The sequence below is a fragment of the Manacus candei genome, unplaced genomic scaffold, assembly GCF_025592945.1.
Source record: "Manacus candei isolate 608988 ecotype Guabito, Panama unplaced genomic scaffold, ASM2559294v1 h1tg000050l, whole genome shotgun sequence".
In the NCBI taxonomy this organism is placed as follows: domain Eukaryota; kingdom Metazoa; phylum Chordata; class Aves; order Passeriformes; family Pipridae; genus Manacus; species Manacus candei.
Window position 1 is genome coordinate 31,773,488 of NW_026138098.1, and position 19,443 is coordinate 31,792,930.

General features: G+C 45.6%; 1 protein-coding gene across 1 annotated transcript in view; it reads right to left on the bottom strand.

The window, feature by feature from the left end:
* The window catches only part of LOC127476997 (endogenous retrovirus group K member 5 Gag polyprotein-like), a 36,029-nt gene extending 29,107 nt beyond the window's left edge, over positions 1 to 6,922 (bottom strand). The window contains exon 1 of the mRNA XM_051800639.1: positions 2,059 to 6,922. Coding sequence (XP_051656599.1) covers positions 5,790 to 6,698 — 909 coding nt within the window. The 5' untranslated portion in view covers positions 6,699 to 6,922 and the 3' untranslated portion in view covers positions 2,059 to 5,789. The remainder of the gene's footprint in view (positions 1 to 2,058) is intronic.
* Positions 6,923 to 19,443: the final 12,521 nt, after the last annotated feature.

Sequence of the window (19,443 nt, forward strand, 5' to 3'; positions counted from 1 at the left end):
ACACTGCCAGTTGCTGAGTCATCATTTCATCAAGTATCTCCCTGGTTAGACTTGGAAAGAGAGGTTTTCCCGTGGGAGAACCAGGCTCCTGTCAAGATGGTAACCCTTGGGATAGATGCTGTAGAAGACTTCATGAGGAGACAAGGTGCCTCTGACACCTGAGAGCTTGAATAGTGTTTATCAAGAAAAAGACTCCTTCCCGCTCATGTTTACATAACTTACTAGCTCATTTTTAAAGTTATGCTTGCATCGAAGTGAATTTCACTAGGACTCGGATACCTCATTCCCATATTCATTTTTAAAATCCCACCTCATCTATAGCTAAAAATATCTCAGAGCTGTATATGTACTGGCTGGGCCCTTACAGGTGAACTTTCTGCTTAAAACAAAATGTTCTGACCGACATGTGATATTATAGACCAGGAAAACAAGAGACTAATTGAAACCCAGACCTTTAATTAGAGATATACATAGAAAAAACAATCACTTTGAGATGCTCTTGCCAATTCAAGAAAGAGCATGTTTTTAAAACACTGAATGACATCTGATTGCCTTCCCCCATCTCAGAAGTAAAAACAGCCTCCCCCCTACCCAGAGGAGATCTGAACACATTTGTTTTGTTTCAAGGAGAGTTACTGCAAATATTCAACGGGATATTCATATTCAAAGGGATGGTCACCAATTAGAGCAGTTCCTAGGTCAAACAAATTATCAGTTCCATCATCCCTAATAATCCTTCCAATGCCACTGGCTCATTCAATCTACTTGAGCAAAATCCAGCTCTTCTCTCTATTCTGCGTCATCAGATAGTTGCCTCTATTTGTTCTTACCTCAGACTAATGCTGATTGTTTCCATACATCCTGTCTGAAGTGGCTGGAGTGGACTATTTTAGTGCTCTCTGCAGTGGGCATGGGCATTATTTTTTATTGGTTTTTTTTGGAAAAAATAATCCTGGAAGTGATTTTATTACATGAAACATACATCAAGCTCTTAAAAACAGATCCTGTTGCAACGCAAACAAAATGTCCTTTCCCATTTTGTTGTTAATGCCACCCTCTACCTAGCCACACTTTTTTTATTCTGGTCTCTTGAATTTTCATTTGTACGTCTCTCCAGGGAGAGGGAGAAACAAGCAACGTAAGTTAAATGCAGCTGTTGGTTTGACAAGCCTTTCCCCTCTCACTGTCTCAGTCCTAGCATCTCACACTGCAGGCAGGTAGAAGTTGGCTTGAATTTTTCATAAAATCATGGAAAAAATACATATAACAGATTTTGAGTTCATTATGTTATGGAAGAGGAAGGGGCTCTTCTCTGAGAGGGGAAGGGAAATAGGAGGAGAGATACTCCCCTTCCTTGAGAAGTCATTTTCCAAGATAAATGTGACAGGTTGGAAGAATTTACTGTATGCTGGTGTGAGATGAGGGAAAGTCAGTCACAAGTCAGCAATGAAAGGTCGGGGGACTCATTACTGCCAACTGTTCTGTGGCGGTGCTGTCTTTATATGATAAAGAATGATGCAAGCTCTTCTGAGGTAGAAATCAAAGAGAATTTATTTGAATTTGCTCCCCCTTTTATCCCCCCAAACCATGTGACCTTCTAACCAATGGGGTTGTCTGTCCCTGCGAGTGTCCCTTGATTTCTCTGCCCCAGGACACACCCCCTACATTACCTCCTTCTTTACTATTTAAGAAGGTCACAAAAACAGTGCAACAACAACAGTGCAAACAATCAGAACAGTACATTGTAAACTACCAAAGCTTGCAATGACCCAGCACATAACTTGCTTTGACCTCTTATACATCTATGGTAAACTTTATAAAACTTCCTTATATTCCTAAAGGGTAGTGCAACTTGGAGAAATAACTTTATTAACTTAAGGCTCTTAGCTCAACTGTGCAAACTTATAATCTTTATTAATCTGAGGGTTTTAAATAACTGGGGAGTTCAACTTTATTTAAGAAACAGGCTAAGCTTAGCAAAACTAAATTCTCTTAAGGTGACTGTGTGACTGTGTGGCGGAGGTAGCGTTATCTTGTGAGGTGTTTTGTTTTCAATACACCTCAGTCAAACAACTCTCTTATTCATTCACGTTCTCATTCATTGATGGCCATCATTCCATTCATCACACACACATTCATAGATTTTTTACAGACTGCTTTTTGCCACACTGGTCATCCCTAAATGTAAACCTGAAACATAAACATAACTCTTTTATAACTTCTGCCTTACTCTGGTTCTTGCTGCTGTGGTTGTGTACCTAGGTAGGATCTAACACACCTGGAAGGAATCCATTTAAGCTCTTTTCCTGTAGCCACACAGGCGTAACCTCGTCCCCAAGTGACGAGATCTAACGGTCCCGTCCATTGCCCTGAAATTAAATCTCTTACCATGACTGGTGGTTTGGGAGAGGCGAGAGCAGCTTGTGCTGCTTTTCGTACCTGCTTCTTTCAGCAGGTCACAATTTAAAAAATTGATAACATACGTGGCTTTCCACAGACGTTCTTGCAGGCTACAGACAGATTCCCCCTTTCTTTGTTTAGCCAACATGTCTTTCAGTGTGCGATGTGCCCTTTCCACGATTGCCTGTCCAGTTGGTGAGTGTGGGATACCTGTGACATGTGAAATTCCCCATTCTGACAGGAAATTTCTTATCTTTTCTGAGATGAAAGCTGGTCCATTATCAGTCTTGATCTGTTTTGGGGTACCAAGGGTAGCAAAACAACTGAACCAGTGTCTTATTACATCCTTGACCTTTTCCCCTGTGTGTGCTGTGGCGGTTATGTATTGGGAGCGTGCATCTATGGATACATGTACATATTTTAACGTGCCAAATTCAGAGATGTGTGTGATATCTGTTTGCCATATCTCATTTGCCATTAACCCTCTGGGGTTAACGCCTTCCTGAGATGGCATGGGTGTGATTTTCTGACAGTCTGGGCATGACATGATGATATCTCAAGCCTGATTGAGTGTTATCTGAAATTGTCTCTTCAGAGAACGTGCGTTCTGATGGAAAAATGAGTGAGAAAATTTTACTTGCTCTAAGACTCTGGGTATGGTGTTAAACATAGCTGCTTTGTCAGCCTCTCACTTTCCGTCAGCTATTGGCCCTGGCATGTCAGTGTGCATTATATAGAAATCAAACTTTCTATGATTCACAAGAAACCAAACAGAATGCATTTCAAACAACAGGTGGGGGTTGGAGACATCTTGAAGAAACAAATTCTCGAGACGAGACACCAGCCCTGCAGCATAACAAGAGTCAGTTACAATATTAATAGGTTGATCAGAAAATTTCCCCAAGGCAATACGAATGGCAGCCACTTCCAGAACCTGCACAGAACCTTGGTTCATGGTCTGTACCTCTCATTCCCATTGTCCTGTATCAGGGTTTACCCACGTCACTGCAGCCTTTTGTGTTCTTCCAGATGCATCGGTGAAAACCATGAGGCCTTTCACTGGTTCATTTTTGCATCTGGTCATAGCTTTTAAAGGTAAATTACCGATTTCTGCCCACAATCTGTGTTTAGGGAGATTGACCAAAGTGTCACCATCAAAACTTACCAAGGCAGATTGGAATCCTGTGTCCTCAGCCAGCATCCAATCTAAATTGTCCTTCATAGCTGGAACGTAGATGATAGCCGGATCTCTTCCGTCCAGTTCCTGTAGTCGTCCTCTGCCTTTAATGACAAGCTTAGCAAAAATTTCATTAACGGTCCATACAGTTTTGGGTGGTGTGTGGGGCAGAAACAACCAGTTCAGAACCAGCAACGGGTCTTTCTCAGTTTGATCCCACTGAAACAAGACTGCAAATGGCTGGTACCTGGTGGGAACAAGGGCCAGGCAGATTTGCAGTTCAGGATTTCTCCTTCTGCCTTATCTGCCCTCTATTGCCCTGGCACAAATCTCTAATGCCTGCTTTGCCTCTGCTGTCAGAGACCTGTTAGACGTTAGGTCAGAGTCCCCCCTTTAGCAACTCAAATAGAGGATGTAGCTCCTCTGTGGTTATGCCTAAAATAGGCCTTAACCAGTTGATGGCTCCCAGAAGTTTTTGCAACTCATGTAAAGTTAAAGTGGTTTTTACCTCGAGCTGTAGTTGCTGTGGGGAAATTTCCTGCTGCGTGATCTTCCATCCAAGGTAAGTCCAGGGCTGTGATCACTGGATTTTCTCTGGAGCAACCTGTAACCCTGCAACCTGTACAGCATCAGTTAGAGCAGCAACAACAATTTGCAGTTCATGTTCTGTGGCCATGGTAATTAAAATATCATCTATATAATGATAGATGATAGCAGAGGGAAAATGCCTTATGATGGGATGAATAGCGTTTGCCACTACTGTTTGACATATTGTAGGACTATTTTTCATCCCCTGAGGAAGGACAACCCAGTGATACCTTTGCATGGGCTGTGCATTGTTCAAGGCTGGGATGGAAAAAGCAAACCTTGGCGCATCCTCAGGGTGTAGGAAGATGGTAAAGAAACAGTCCTTTAAATCAATTACCACTACTGGCCAATTTGCTGGGAGCATAGCGGGTGAAGGCAGTCCTGGATGCAACGCTCCTATTGGTTCTATGACTGCGTTTACTGCCCTTAAGTCCTGCAGCATCCTCCATTTTCCACTTTTCTTGGGAATGCAAAACACGGGAGTCGTCCAGGGACTGTTTGTTGGCACAATATATCCTGCTTCTAACTGTTCCCTTGCAAGTTCTCTTAAATGTTCAAACCGTTCCTTTTTCATAGGCCATTGGTCCACCCAGACTGGCTGGTCACTTTTCCAAACCAGCTTAATCGGTGCTTGGGACGGCTGACCAATGGCCCTTATTGAAAAACCTGGTTGCTTGGAGGAGGAATTTGCATGACTGTGCCAAACTACCCGAGAATGTCCCTCCCCCACAGTGTACACGGAATGGGAACAACAAAAGGAGCTACCTTGGTTATTTGTCCCTCTGGCCGCAAGACAGTGAGTACTTGGGCACTCTATCGGGGCCTTTGTGTGCCTCCCACCCCCTGAATGATTGCAGCTGGGCAAACAGTAGGCCAGTCAAGTGGCCATTTGGAGTCCTTTATGATGGAAACATTGGCTCCCGAGTCCACAAGGCCTGTAAATCTGTGCCCATTAACCTGGCACGTCATGAGCGGCTGTGTGGCTGTGATGGCTGCTGCCCAGCAAACTTGTGGCTGTCCTGTGCTACCAAAGGCCCCTGAACCCCACTCCTTCTCCCCCTCCCCCGCAGGCAACACGCTGTAGAAGGGGATTAGTTGAGCTATTTTCTGTCCCTTTGGAATGAAACAGGGGGGTGAACGGGTCCAGGCCATTATTAGAATCTCACTATGAGAATCTATCACTCCAGGCAGCACAAATAAACCCATTCTGGTAGTGGAGGACCTTCCAATCAGTAGTGCGTGTACCCCTGGGCTAAGGGGACCCCAACACCCAGTTGGGATTAGTACTACCTCTGCGGAAGTTATGAAGACTGAGTCCCGGTTGGATAAGTCCAGCCCAGTGCTGGTTGAGGTGGAGGGGCACAAAGTGCTGGCTGATGTGGGGGGGCACAAATTGCCAGCCTGGTCCCTTGTGTCGCATTTATTTGTTGTACTGGGGCATGTGACAATGCTCCTCGCTTCCAGTTTTTTGGCCCCCTTCTCCCTTTTGGGGGCTTGAGAGGTGCTATTGCTAAGGGTCTCCTGGGACAATCTCTTTGAAAGTGGTCGGGGGCACCACAGATGTAACAACCACTTTTGCGTCTGGCTCCTTCTTGCACTCTTAGCCGGGCACTTAGTGCTGTTGCTAACGAGTCAGTTTGATGTCCCACTGAGCCAACCCCTTGACAGGCACGAACCAGTTCGGCAGTGCTGCAGCTCTTCCTCTTAGGAAGGGCTTGCAAAGCTCTTTTATAGTCTGGGTTCGCATTTTCAAAAGCCTGTTAATTATTTCTCTGGCTTCATCATTTTCATTCTTCCTGTTTAAGGCAAACTGCAGCCGATCCAAAAATTGGGAGTATGGTTCTGTCAGGCATTGTATTATTTTTGTGAATGATAAAATGTTGTCTCGATCTGACGTGGGTAATTTTCTCATAGCTCTTAGGGCATGCTTAGCTATTACTTCATATATTTCTCTATTGTACTTAACTTGTTCATCTATTGAACTATAATTTCCATTCCCAGTTAGCTGATGTGCTGTGACGCCTGCTCGTGGGTCATTAGCATACTCAGAGCAACTCTCCCTAAAATCATTTAGCCACACATTGTACTGAGTGTTAGTAAGACTTATTTTTAGTAGGGTCTTCCAACTGAGTGGCATAAAAACGTAGGTGGAACTTAGTGTCTCTAAAAACGCAATGGTGTTAGCGGAGGACATGCCAGTTTCTCTTACCAGTTGCCTCAGTTCCTTTGTCAGCTCACGTAGCAGAGGTTGCAACTGAGGGTTCTGATGTGGGCAAATAACGACTGGGCATGCGTTAATTACTTGCAAATCTCTCACCCGTAATGCTTCCTTCCAACACAGTCCCCACCTATCAACCGATCCTTCCCCATTTGCCTCCTCACTCCCTCCAGACGGAACCATCCCTGGTCCCTCCTCCCCATCCCCCCATGACTCCCCCCCTGTGGTTCCAGTGAACTCAGTTCCCTGTGTGGGGGTGGTGCTGGGTGGTGGAGGTGGCGAGAGCGAGGGGCCAACCCCCCCTCGTACCGGCATCTGGGGCAGGGCAGCATTGGGGCCGGAAGAGATGGATCGGCTTCCAGTCCATTTGGCAGGCAAGATGGCTGCGCCCAGTCCAAGACACGTGGTCGGCAGTCATTCGCAGCATGGGGGGCAAAGGGGCTGAGTTACTCCCCTCATCACTGTAACAGAGCCCTGTGCGCTGATCCCATGGTTTGGGATCCCACATTTCAGGCTCTGTTCTCTCCCAGTAACCTATGTTCCTGTGGCCCCCGGCTTGTGACCCGTAACTTAACTCATGAACAGTTCCTCCCCCTCGCCCTCCCCCCGGTGGATCTCATGCGTTTGTCCTACGCCTAGGGGTCGGGCTGCTGCTAGCAGTGTGGGCAGGGGGGTGCGTGTTGGTGTTGGATGCTTGTATTGTCCATTCATGGGCTCTATGTAGTGCAGACATTATGATTTGCCAGGCGTTGTTAGCCTGGGGGTCCTCCCCCTGGGCTTTCAGTTTTATGAGGTTTCCTATTTTATCCCAAATTTTTATGTGAAGAGCTTCCACTAGGGGCAACTCTGGTACTGCTGCTTTAATGAAATGTACAAGCTCTGTTAGTTCAGCCCTTGTGGCTTGTATGTGGTATGGTTTTAGCAAAATTGCTAGTGCCTCTGTGTCTTGTGAGGTTTCCGTGGAAACAAAGCTCCCCATGTTTACCTTAATCCTGGGGCGGCAGGCACACGTGGAGGGAGTCTTTTGTCTGGCTGCTGAGTTTCAGTTTATCGGCTACTTTTCCGCAGCTTTTTTTCTTCTCGGCGTTTCTGTCGGTGTCCGAGGGCTCTCCGGCGGCTTGGGAGCAATGAAAAGTAGTGGTGATCAGCAGCGATCAGCACAGTGTGCGGTCCTAGCGCCACTCCGGCAGGTGAAGCACCGGCGAAGTGGCAAAAGGTTCCTTCAGGGTCTGCACAGCTTCTGGGTGGTTTTTCCTCAGCATGGAGGCTCCGCACTGTCTCCACAGGCAGGCACGGACTGGCAGGAGGCAGCTCTGGGGGTCCATCGGTCTGCTGGATGGCGCAGGGGCTCCGGGTGCCGGCGGGGTCGCGGTGTGGCTTCAGCAGGTCCCGCATGGCTTATAAGCATGGCGCGGGGCCAGTGAAGGCGGCAGTCATGGTGCGGGGTCCCTGCAGCAGCTCCCACAGCGGCGGGAAGGGAAGGGAGGGCGGCCGGCGGCACATGCGTGGCTTGGCAGGCTGCTTGGAGCTGCGGCACTTCCCGCTGTGCAGAGTGGTGTGCTGGCACAGAGTTTACGGGGTTGGGTGGCGGGGCTGGGGGTGTTAGAGCGGCAGCAGTGATTTCGCATGCCCGGCTCAACCGCGGTGGTGGCAGCCATGGCAGGGGTTTCCCGGCAGTTTTAGCGTGTCTCACCTCCCGGGTTTTCCGAGCAGTTGACACACAGCCACTCAGGGAGCGGTCCTAGTCGTGGTGTTAGGTGCTAGCGTCGCTCTCAGCTCACTCACCGCTCCATAAAATGTTGGCCCCCGTCCCGCTCTTCTCTGCCCACCGTTCCGTTTCTCATTCTTCTTTTCTTCTTTCTTCTTTGTTCCTGTGCACTTTTCCCTAATATTTCTGAGCTCACTATTTTAACTCCCATTTCTCATATGCTACTGAGACAACGGATTTACAGACGTCTGGGTTTTTTTCAGTGAAAATTCCCATCTCCAAACAATCGAGACGATAAACGGAATTTCCTAGTTTTCTGCCTGATTCAGGATATGCTAGCTCGCCTAATGTAGGTTTCAAGCCCCAAGTTCGGGTGCCACATGTGGCAGCGCTGTCTTTATGTGATAAAGAATGATGCACGCTCTTCTGAGGTAGAAATCAAAGAGAATTTATTTGAATTCGCGCCCCCTTTTATCCCCCAAAACCATATGACCTTGTAACCAATGGGGTTGTCTGTCCCTGCGCATGTCCCTTGATTTCTCTGCCCCAGGACACGCCCCCTACACTGTTCCTTTGGGGCTTTGACCTAAAAAACATCAGCACAGATGGCTTGACATGTTCAAACCTTAAATCACACTTTAGACAAATCCTTTGCAGCCTAATCACTAATTTCAGAGTAATAGACTTTAGCGTGAGGGTTTCTAAGAAATTCCCTGAACTCTGTCCACAGTATTTGTTCAAACCACAGAGTGGTTACAGTGGGAGCCTGTGCTCAGGGGCCTCTCAGAAGAGGGGTGGAGCACTTGCTCTCTCCGCTCTCTGCCCAATGTCCAGCAGCAGCAGGCCAGGTCAGGCAGTTCTGCCTGGACTCTGCCTTGCTGACCATCAGCTGGTTCCCACAGCAACACTTTCCTTCACATTATTTTGCTGATTTTTTTGTCTGCTTCCCAAGCTCCCTCCTGCCTTCTGCCAACTCAGTGCCTTCAACATGAGAGAAGTCTCATGCAGCAAGTGCCTTTCCTGGACCTCAGCCTGCTAGTAAGTCCCTGCATCACACCAGAGGCACATGCAAAATGCTTTCTTTGGCAGGCTGGAGACAACTGCTGCACTGAGGTGGCAGATTCCCACTTGTTCTGCTGGCTTTACACTGCCTGGGTGACAGTCCTGCCTGCTGCCATTCATGCTGCTCGTGCCTGTTTGCAAATACACAGTGGGCCAACCAAAGGTCAGAGGTGTGTGTTTCGGAGAGGACATTGCAGCCCATCACCTCTCAGCCACAGAAAGACCGTAACCTTGGCCGAGTGCCCTGCACTTCCAGAAGTATTTTCCCAAAAATGTTACACATATGGTACTTGCCCTTCATTGAAATACAGCTCCGGCAGGTGTCACAGACCTCTGCTCCTAAAGGGTTTTCTGATCTCCCACCAGCCAGCACTGTTGGTGGTAAGAGAGGGGAGGCTGAATATTGGCCAAAAAACAACACACGTACATGCTACACAAACTACAGCCCAGGTGTACACATGAGGGGAGGGTCAAGAAAACAGTTGAAACAAGGTTTGTTTTGTTCTGATTTTACTCTTCATTTAAGATCGTATCACTATTAGATAGAAACCCCAAAAGAAACTTTTCAAAATAAAACTACCAACAAGGTAGACCAGGAATTGTATATACACCTTTCACTGAAAATCACTTTTGGCATCACAGGACAGATTCATCTGTAGTAAATTTCTGGGAAATTTTCCCCCTTGCAGAAATTAGTAGGCTCAGAAGATACTTTTAATTTTTTTTTTCTCATGGGGGAAAAATTAGAAAAAGTAGGCAGAAAACCTGGAATGTTTTATCATGAACCAGTATCACCCCAAATCCACAAGGTTTATGCTAAGAAACTCAGCCACCAGTGAGACTGTAATTGTTTCTATGTTAGCCTACTTGGCCTACCAATCCTTCTGAGGTCCAGGGTATAGAGGTGACCTCCTAAATATGATGTGGTTTAATTATCCCACCCTCTAAGGCTTTGTGCAGGCACCTGCTTAAGAGGAGCACATGAAAGTCACTGGTTTTGCAGGTTGCCAGGGTATGTCATTCCAAGTTTGGGCCACCCCCAGGCAGAAGGAACCAAGGGATTGATCAGGCATCACCCAAAGCCTGGCAATGGCAGCTGGAGCAAGTTGGATTTATAGGAGCCAAACCCATTTTTGTGACAAGAGCCATGGCTCTCCTTCTCCTCGTGTGCCTGTGGCTGCCAGCATGGCTGTGCACTTCTCATGCCTGCCTGGGCTCCCCCACGCACCCTACAAAGATTTGGGGTAATGGGAGGCAGGGACGAAGGTTGAAAAACTCTATTGCACACAGCAGCTTTGAAAACAGGCTTTAAAGGCACAGAGGGACCATCTCAAAGGGCAGTTTGCATGCACACACAAGCTCATCCTGCCCTTGTCTGGTCCCCCAGAGGCAGAGGAGTATTTCAGCCACTAGTTCAGGGATGGGGCAGAGGGAGCCTGCTCTGTCAGCAAACACCTTGTCAACACACTTCTTGAGGGCAGCAAGCATTTTATCTCTTCGGAAATCATGAAATTAAAATGATAATCACAGCTAAATGAAGGAACCATAACTCCATTGTCAGTTAATTTAAGTGCCACAGTGAGTACATTGAACTATTGGTGACAAGTTTTATTGTAGTCTCCATCTAAAGAAAGTGGTGTTACCAGGCACTACCTGGATTTCACCCATAGACTCCCCTCTGAGGGAGCAGCTGAGGGCAACAAGCAGAAGACAAAAGCCTGGGTCCAAGTGAACCAGGAGGAACATTTGCCAGGGGCACAGGCATTAGTTTAAGATTCCAGAAATGTGGGTGGGAAGAATGAGAAGGAAAACGCAATAGAGGCAATTGAAACTGGTTGACACGGCCTATGCTAAAGAAGGGACCAGGACAGCAATATAGTTTCTATTCTCAACTGTTCTTTTAGTGGACTTCAGTAGTTTCTTAGTTTTGCTAACCATTTGTTAACAAGGAAATGAAGGTGCCCTTCCTACATCAACACCATTTAGTATTGCCACCCTTGTTCTCTGGGGTACACCACTAAAGGACTTAGAAGAACCAGATTATCTTTCATTTTAGGGACAGGGGCTTCTATTCCTTTTGATATAAGTAGATGAAAACATACATCACAGATGCCTATCTCCTTGGATTTGAGGATTAGTGCCCTACTACATGAGTCTGGGTGGTGTAAAACGTCTGTTCACTTCTGGGTAAAAGCTAAACCACTTCCATTTTATCTGTGTACACAGTCGAGGTGTCTAGGAGACAACATGAGTCAGTCTGGATGTCAGTTTGCATGAGGCAGAAGTGTTTCCTTGCAGGAAACGAAATTTTACGTTGTTAAAAAAGCTGATGTGAGTCTGTGATCAGCCCAGTAAATGTGTACTCTATTTGAACATTCGGTTTTGGTGGTTTTTTTTTTTTTGGTTTGAGTTTTTTTGGAGGAGGGGAGAGGAAACAGCCTCGAAAGAGACCCGTAAGCTGGCAGTTGAATCCAGACAGAGCCTTTTTGCCACTAGGTGGTGATGGCTGACAATGAATGGTGCAGGATGCTCTCATCCCCCTCTCCCGCCGCACCGGAGCAGCTCACAGCCCCTCACTATCAGTAGCTGAGCCGATCCCAAAACCACAAAAACTGGACATAAATGATGAAAATTTGTTATTCTGGCAGAGCTAAATCTGCACAATATCCATCCTAATGTCTGACAAAAAGCAGTGGTTTTCCAGGAAGGTCGCCGAAGGCAGGGATGCCGGGCAGGCTGGAAAGGCGCAGGGATCACAGCACGTGAAGATGAAAGCCTTGCTGCCAGAAAAGGCCAAGTACACCTCGCCAGTGCTGTCTCAGTGGCACAGGGCATCCCTTTGGGCTGCAGGACACTCGTGGCAGCCGCCCTGGTGCAGAGCCCTACCCTGCACCACACCACAGCAGCCCCAGCGTCCCTTCCATGACCCCTTCCCTTAGCAGCTACTGCCCTTCCTATGAAGCACATGATATTTTGCCTCTTCATAGCCCTAATTAAGGGGTTTTATTCTTATTATAGAAATTAAGTCTACGTGGAACAAAATAGCAATTTTCTGTTATAAAAGGATGACTTTCTGAAAGACATAAGAGGACTAATGCACTCAGCAATGGCTAATGACTACATGCCAAATGGCCCTTTGCTTTTAGTGAGCACCCATCTGCTTCTTGATGCTCTGCCATGGCCCTGTATCAGTCTGCTGAAGACCACCCTAGCCAGTCAGGGTACCTCAAAAACAGGGTGTCATGGAGACTCATCCCCTCCACAGGGAGATGTTTTCACCCCACAGCCTGCCCCGGGGCAAAGGGCTTTGCTGCCAGGGCAGGAAGGCATGGGAAAAGGAAGGGACAGGGCAAGAGCACACACCACACTTGTGTAAGAATCATAGCAGGGGATGTTCCCTGCAGTCCTGTGCCTGGCAGGCTCCTGCTCAGGTCCCAGGCAATGCTGGGGGCACATAAAATGATCAAATCTATAGCAATTATCACCTAGGACAGGTATTAACAATGAATTCAATGTACCCATTACACCTCTCATTATTACACAGATCAATTCAATACACATAAAAGCCTGACAATCAGCTGTTTCCTGCTCTGAGCAAGTCTCAGGAGGCTTTATGGTTGCAAATATATATTACAAAGGTATCTTTTTTTCCCCCCAACAACATTAGATGACCTAAAAATATTTTAATCCATCTGGCATAACTCCTCCTTCACTCCAGAAATGACTCCCACTCTTTCCTGGATTGTTTCAAGGGCAACCCTGCCTTTCTGCACCTCAAACACCAGTGTCCAAGGAGGGAGAGAAGCCTGCCTGTCTGAAGTCACCAGTCACCCACAAACAGTGCTAGAGAGGGGCATGCTGGTACAAAAGCAGTATTTGCCATTCTCAGAGAAATCCACAAGCAGAAATTTGTTTTCATGAAACATTAGTCATTTTAGATAACAACAAATTGGTACAAATCCTGTATTCCCATAAATTACCAGCTTTGAATAGTTGACCCACTTTACATCTAATCTTGGCACAAAATCTTGACTATGAAATTTGAGGCAGATTGCTTTCACTTTGGTCAACTTGGAAAGAAAGAAACGAAAAACATGTTAATACAGGACTGAGAATGAGGGCTTCTTTCCACTTTAACTGAGACTGTCTTGTTCTTCTTGCAGTAATATAGAGACTAGAATCTTCTGCACATGTTCTGTTTAGATTATCTGCGGTTCACTTTCCAATGGAAGTAAATTCTGGTGAGACACAGCTCGAACCTGTCCTTTGAGTGCTGTCCTACAACTGTGGCAATGCTGCTCTCCTTGTTGCCATACTCTAAACCCATTATTTCAGGGCTCCACAAAGAGACCATTCTACCCATCATATGGGGCAGGGCACACATTTCTGAAGACTGCATGAAGAAATATATGTATACATATATCTCCATGCCTGGATATACCTACATATATATTCCTGATGGAGTGGGTGGCACCCCTGCCCACAGCAGGAGGCTTGGAACTAGATGATCTTTAGGGTCTCTACCAAATCTCTAGGACCATGAGTCCTTGACATTCAACAAGCCTTTGGGGTTGCTGCTGGGCTGTATGGGCTGTCCTGCACTTCCAAGGAGCCACAGCAAACTTGACCATTGCCGACTTCTCCTTGTAGAGTCTGAAACTGGACTTATATGTTTTAGCTGTAACCCCTGTTTAAATATATCATTTCTTAATGAAAGTACAGGCTAATGAGAAAGTTAAGTTATATTCTAGGGATGTTACAAATTAATCAGAAGAGTAGATCTACACCACAAGTTGGCCAAAAATCCAGTTGAGCACCTGAACATGGTCTAAGCCAACACCAGCTTGCACTAGAAAATAAAACTCAATCTTCTGGAGACAAAGCTCTAGTTCATTACCCAATCCTAAGACCTATCACTGTATCTTCCTCTCTCATCTCCAGCTTCAGAGAAACATGCCATGAAGTTGCAAGCTGTCAGCAAACTTTTACCTTCACTTCTACCTTGTGCCGAGCATTTAATTCAAATGCCAGTGGAAGCTTTTAATCAGCAACAGCACTGATGTTGCATGTAGAAAAACTTTTATTTTTAATAACACATAAAGAGAGGACTGAGAGCAAAGCCATTGATTCCCTGCAACAGAACAGTATGCCTGTTTTACAAGTGTATAATTTCTGCTTGGTAAAAATTTGAGGTGAGGGAATACAAGCAGACAAGTCCCAGGTAACCAGAAGGGAGAACTACCCACAAAAGACAGGTCTAATATTCAGAATACCTGCAGACATTAACAATGTAAGCCTGTCACTAATCATAGTTTGTAATGAACAGTGGCAATGGGGTTCTTGGAAATTGGACGGACTCACATAGCTTGTTATTTTAAATAAATACCATAATCGGTATGAAATCCCAGCAAATAAAATATGGAAAACAATATGAACTACCAGTCTTTTATGGGACAGAAAGAATTATCCATAGCTATCCAAAGGCTAGTTTGGCTTTCATATACTCATATATGAACTTTACATCATCTTGCCTCCAACTCTTTGCAAACACAGGTTTTGTTAGTAGTGTTTAAACTAACTGCAGGTATGCTAGGTTTAGATTGTGTGGGATGGAAAGAAATACTAGCTTTGTACTTAAAAGGAGAGAGAAAAAGTAGATTTATATTGATACCAGGAGAACAAGGTGAGGAAGCATTCATAAGCAATAGCATTATGAAATTCTTAATATCAAATTCTAGAGAGGAGAACTATGGATTCTTACAACAGACAGACCCAGCCCTGATCCTGCAAGGAAAATATGGTTGATCTCACCTGCAGGAGAAGGTTGAGAAGGCTCTGCAGGAGCTACCCCCGCACACAGGCCAATATCCTACAGCTGTATGCTGTGTACAGAGCCAGAGTATTCCAAGGTGTACCTGGAGACTCCTGTATTATGGCAGTGTCCTTACTGCTTGTCCTGGCATCACACCTAGGTGTGATGCCAGGACAAGCAGTAGAAGGAGAAGCAGGGAACATTGGGAAGCCTGGCTGCTGCCACTCACCCCCTCTGACATGTCGCCACCATTCTCTGTTCACTTTCCCCACTTACAAAATTAGAATTATGATTTCTCCTTTGAACACTTTCAGCCCCTTTGATGGTGGTTGCTACAATTACATTATTATTTCAGGATATTGGATAAGCCTTACTGCTCTGTGGTAGAGTGTGCAGGTGAGTAATTTGTCCATTTTATAGACAAACTAAGATATCAAGATGCTAATACAGTGAATTGGCATGAGAATGGAAAAAAATGGATGATTAATTTTCAGTTTCCTCCCTTAGCAGCTACCAAATGCTCATGGGAGTGCAGAGGGCCCATCCTAAGAGCTGCCTTAAATTTTTTAAGTGTAGTCACTCATTTTGAAGAAAATTACAATACCTCTTCACTAAACACTGTGTGCATTTTCAACTTCTAAAACTGACATCTGCTCCAGTGCTTCACAGAGGCCTGCCAACAGCTGGCAGTGAGCTGGCTGCTACCTCTGCCAAAGAGGATTAATGCCGAATAATGCTGACTGGAGGTAGAAGTCCTAATTCTATTTCTAGCTGCACTAGTACAAAGCCAGAGCAAGTAATGTTGCCTACAAAAGATGGGTGCAATGGTGTAAAAGGATTGCAGCTGGAGAGGCTCAGAGGAATTTCTGGTGTATTTTTTTCAAGGACATACGTGTTCAGAAATTAAAGGAAATGTTAAATTTTATATAAAGATTTCCAGTAATCTTAACAGGCACGAATAAGTGTAAATAGGACACATTTGGATTTGTTTAAAGTTACCCAAAAAAGTTATTTGCAATCTGTAAGGTAAAATGCCCTTAAGTGTTATGGGTAGCATGTGATTTTGTTAGCTGCAAAACAGCCAAAATATATTGCCATCCAAAATCCCTTTTTTCCGCCCTCTAACAAAAGCTACTCTAGCCCCTTATACTGGAGTAGTTGCAGTAGGAAAGAGTCTCTAAGGGGTTTTTTTGATTTTGTGGGTTCTTTTTGTTTGTTTTTACAGAAGATGTTTCCCAGTCTACTGTGTATCATTTGCCTTTAGGCAACCGAAACCTAGCCGCACAAACCCTTCCAAAGGGTGAGGAGGACAGCAGGACACAGGCAGGCACAGCACTCCCAGGGGTCTGAGTGGGTCACCCCAGCTCCCCTGGCATGTTCAGACCACAGAGCATTGTCCTGCCCCATATAAGTGTCTCTGTTACACAGAGGAGCTGCGCCAGGAGCAGGCATGGGGCTGGGACGACCAGTTTGGAGGCAGCAGCTGATGAAGTCAGCATTTACAATCATCTGGACCACACTATCCCACAGCACCTTTCTGGAGAATTCTAAGGAAAACACTGCTTTCTGAACTTACTGAGATTTAATTGTCTTTCCCTGAATTGCTCCAAATTGAGAATTTGTCTTCAGCATACCCTGGACAGTTGGGAGAAGTTGTACACCTGGCCAAGTGTTTCTCTGACCTTCATCCTTCCCTAGGGCAGGACGAGGTACCCATAGCAATGCTGACTCTGTGGGTGAGACTGGGACTGCTTGTATGGCCACCAGGTTAGGAATTCAGGCTGTTTGTCAGACACACAGCAGGGGAGAAACTGCCTATGGGCTGAGATTGCAGACAGGGACTGCAGTTTCATCCGGTCTGTGCTCTCTGCTGAGGAGACGGCCATCCTTTGGTAAGCCAGTTTTTGGGACAAAGCAGAACCAACTGAGTGTCAGTCTGGACCTGGAGAGGCAGACTGACTTGCTTGTAGACAAGCAAATGGTTTGGTTGTACTTCTCTGGGACCCTTCCATACTGGTAAACTAAACCTGAACACTTTATTTTTTCAGTCTCTTCTCACTGGTCAGTGGTGGGCTCAAGGACAGGGCAGGTTCCCTGACACTGAATTTCATCTGAACCTGGCAGCACAGCCTCACAGACCTGCCACGAACGTGCTGATCCCAGCACCCTGAGCAGCTACCACGAGGACAGTGTGTGGGATGTGAAACTTTGTCTTCCCCACCCCAAATATTTTCAGTATCAGGAAATTAATAAAAATGAGTACAATAAAGGAATACACAAAGGACTACAAATATCCCCTTTGTTGTATCTGATTTGGACCTGGAGAGTTTCCCAGCTTCAGTCTAGCCACTCGATAATCTGAAGTGGGGAATGCTACATAAATTACTCATTATTCCCACCAGATGAGCTGTCAAAGGTTGCGGAAGCCAGTTCATGTTCACTTCGCTTCTCTTCATTTTCTCTCTGCTGTAACTTTACACTCTATTAAGCTCTGTTGTTAAATACCTCTGTCTCGAGACGCTAAGAGACAAAGAAAGAAGGAAAGAAATAAAGAAACCCTCCACGAGCAATTTTACTTCTGAAAAAATCCAGAAGGACACAGTAAAAGCCAAAGCAATTGTTCTTCCTCCATGAGCTCATCATTACACCCCACAGCTGTCAAACAGCCCTCACAGCCTGCTGCCTGCCTGGGGTTACCACCTGTACAGACACAGGTATCCAGCCCAGAGACTGCAGGAAAAGCATAGACTAAACTCCCCTCTTGCCAGAGGTGATCCCTGTGAAGAGTAAAGGCAGCTCTGGGGCAGAGCTTGTGCTTTTCTTGAGTTGCAGCTACTTGTATTTATTTTCAAAGAAAATTTTTTTCAAAGAAAATTTATTTCAAAGAAAATCACAAATGTCAGATATTGCATAAATACTGAGTCCCCCTGCTTCGCTGCAGCTTCTGCTCCAACCTCCTGGCCACTCAGACCGCAACTTGGCACCACAATTAAAGTAACACCTCATTTTGATTTTTCTAAATTAATCATTTTTTTAGATATTTCCAACCAATTGCCAGGACTGTATTTCTGCCTGACCCTCATCCCTAAGGTTTCCTGTTTGTTGTTGCTTCCATTTTGCAGACAGCACAAGTGGCAGAGTGCTATTGCTCTTGAAAAGGATGTTTTTACATATGGCTCTGCCCCAAACACCTGGAAGTACTTGCAGCCCTGGAAAGAAAGCCCAGACACTGGGTGGCCTGGGAAAGCCAAATGTCATTTCAAGTTTTGCAAATGCTTCCTGTCATGGCTCTTGGACCAGGCCAAAGCCCTGGAGTGAGCCATCCCTAGGGTTAGGAAAGACAAAATTCAAACCCAGGATGAAACCTGGAACCTCAAGTCCCTCTTGCAACATTCTGATGTTTCTGGCACACCGCTGGTTGGCACACCTCGGCACAAGCTACCACTGTTTTTCTGTGCTGCACAACATCAGGAAACACTTTCAATTTGTCTGCAAGTGCAGCACAGTGCATTACTGTCACATGCCATATGTCCCAGGCCCTGCAGCGAAGGGCGTTCAGCACAGTCAGCAAGCACAGCAACCCCCTCCAGCTGGGAGACAGCCAGAATCCCAGGGCTCAATGAGAAGCCTGAAGGCAAGGGGCTCAACCCAGTACCCTCAGGGCAGTAGCAGTAACATCGAACCCAGGAGAGAGCCCTGCATCTCCCTGTCTCACCAGCACAGTTGTTACAAAAGCACCGAGGGATGGCTGGAGCTGCACTGCTCTCTTTTTCTCAGCACAGACGTGGCAGACCAGTGTGGACACCAGTTTGTTTTGACTCCACCGTGAGCCGGTTGGATGCATGATAGCTCCAGACTATGCAGGATCAAAGAAAAACAGGGCTGGAAAGGCCCCACGGAGGTCATTTACTCTAGTCCCTCATCCCCAAGGCAGGATCAATTTTCCCCCCCTCATTCTTGGCAGAATGAATAGTAGAGAAGAAGAAAGAAATCAAACTTCAGGGAACTGAAGTAAACTAAGTATAACTACAAAAGTGTAGTCTGAACAGGAATAAGGCTGAATGCACTTATTCTAGAAAACTGTGCCACAAAAACAGTGTCAGGAACTTGACTATTCTTTTCTAAAATAAATAAACAAATCTGGAAGCTTTAAAATCCAGGCTAGGGGTTGAGAATTATGTCATAATCCTTAGTCACCTACATAGTCAACCAATGTGGAAACACATCATATCACATCCTAATAAGCACTATGCAAATATTTTTGTAATCTAGTGCTAATGATACCAAATATTATTAATATGTCATTTGGCATACTATTGTAAAAATTACATTTAACTATGTATTAACTGGAGTTGTAGCAAATGATGCATTTAGCTAATTGTATGTAATTAAATGAGAATTAAAAACAGGATGTTTCATAATCTTCTTTGCTTTTCACTAAAAATCTAAGCAGGGAATTCAATAAATGAAAGCTGCTG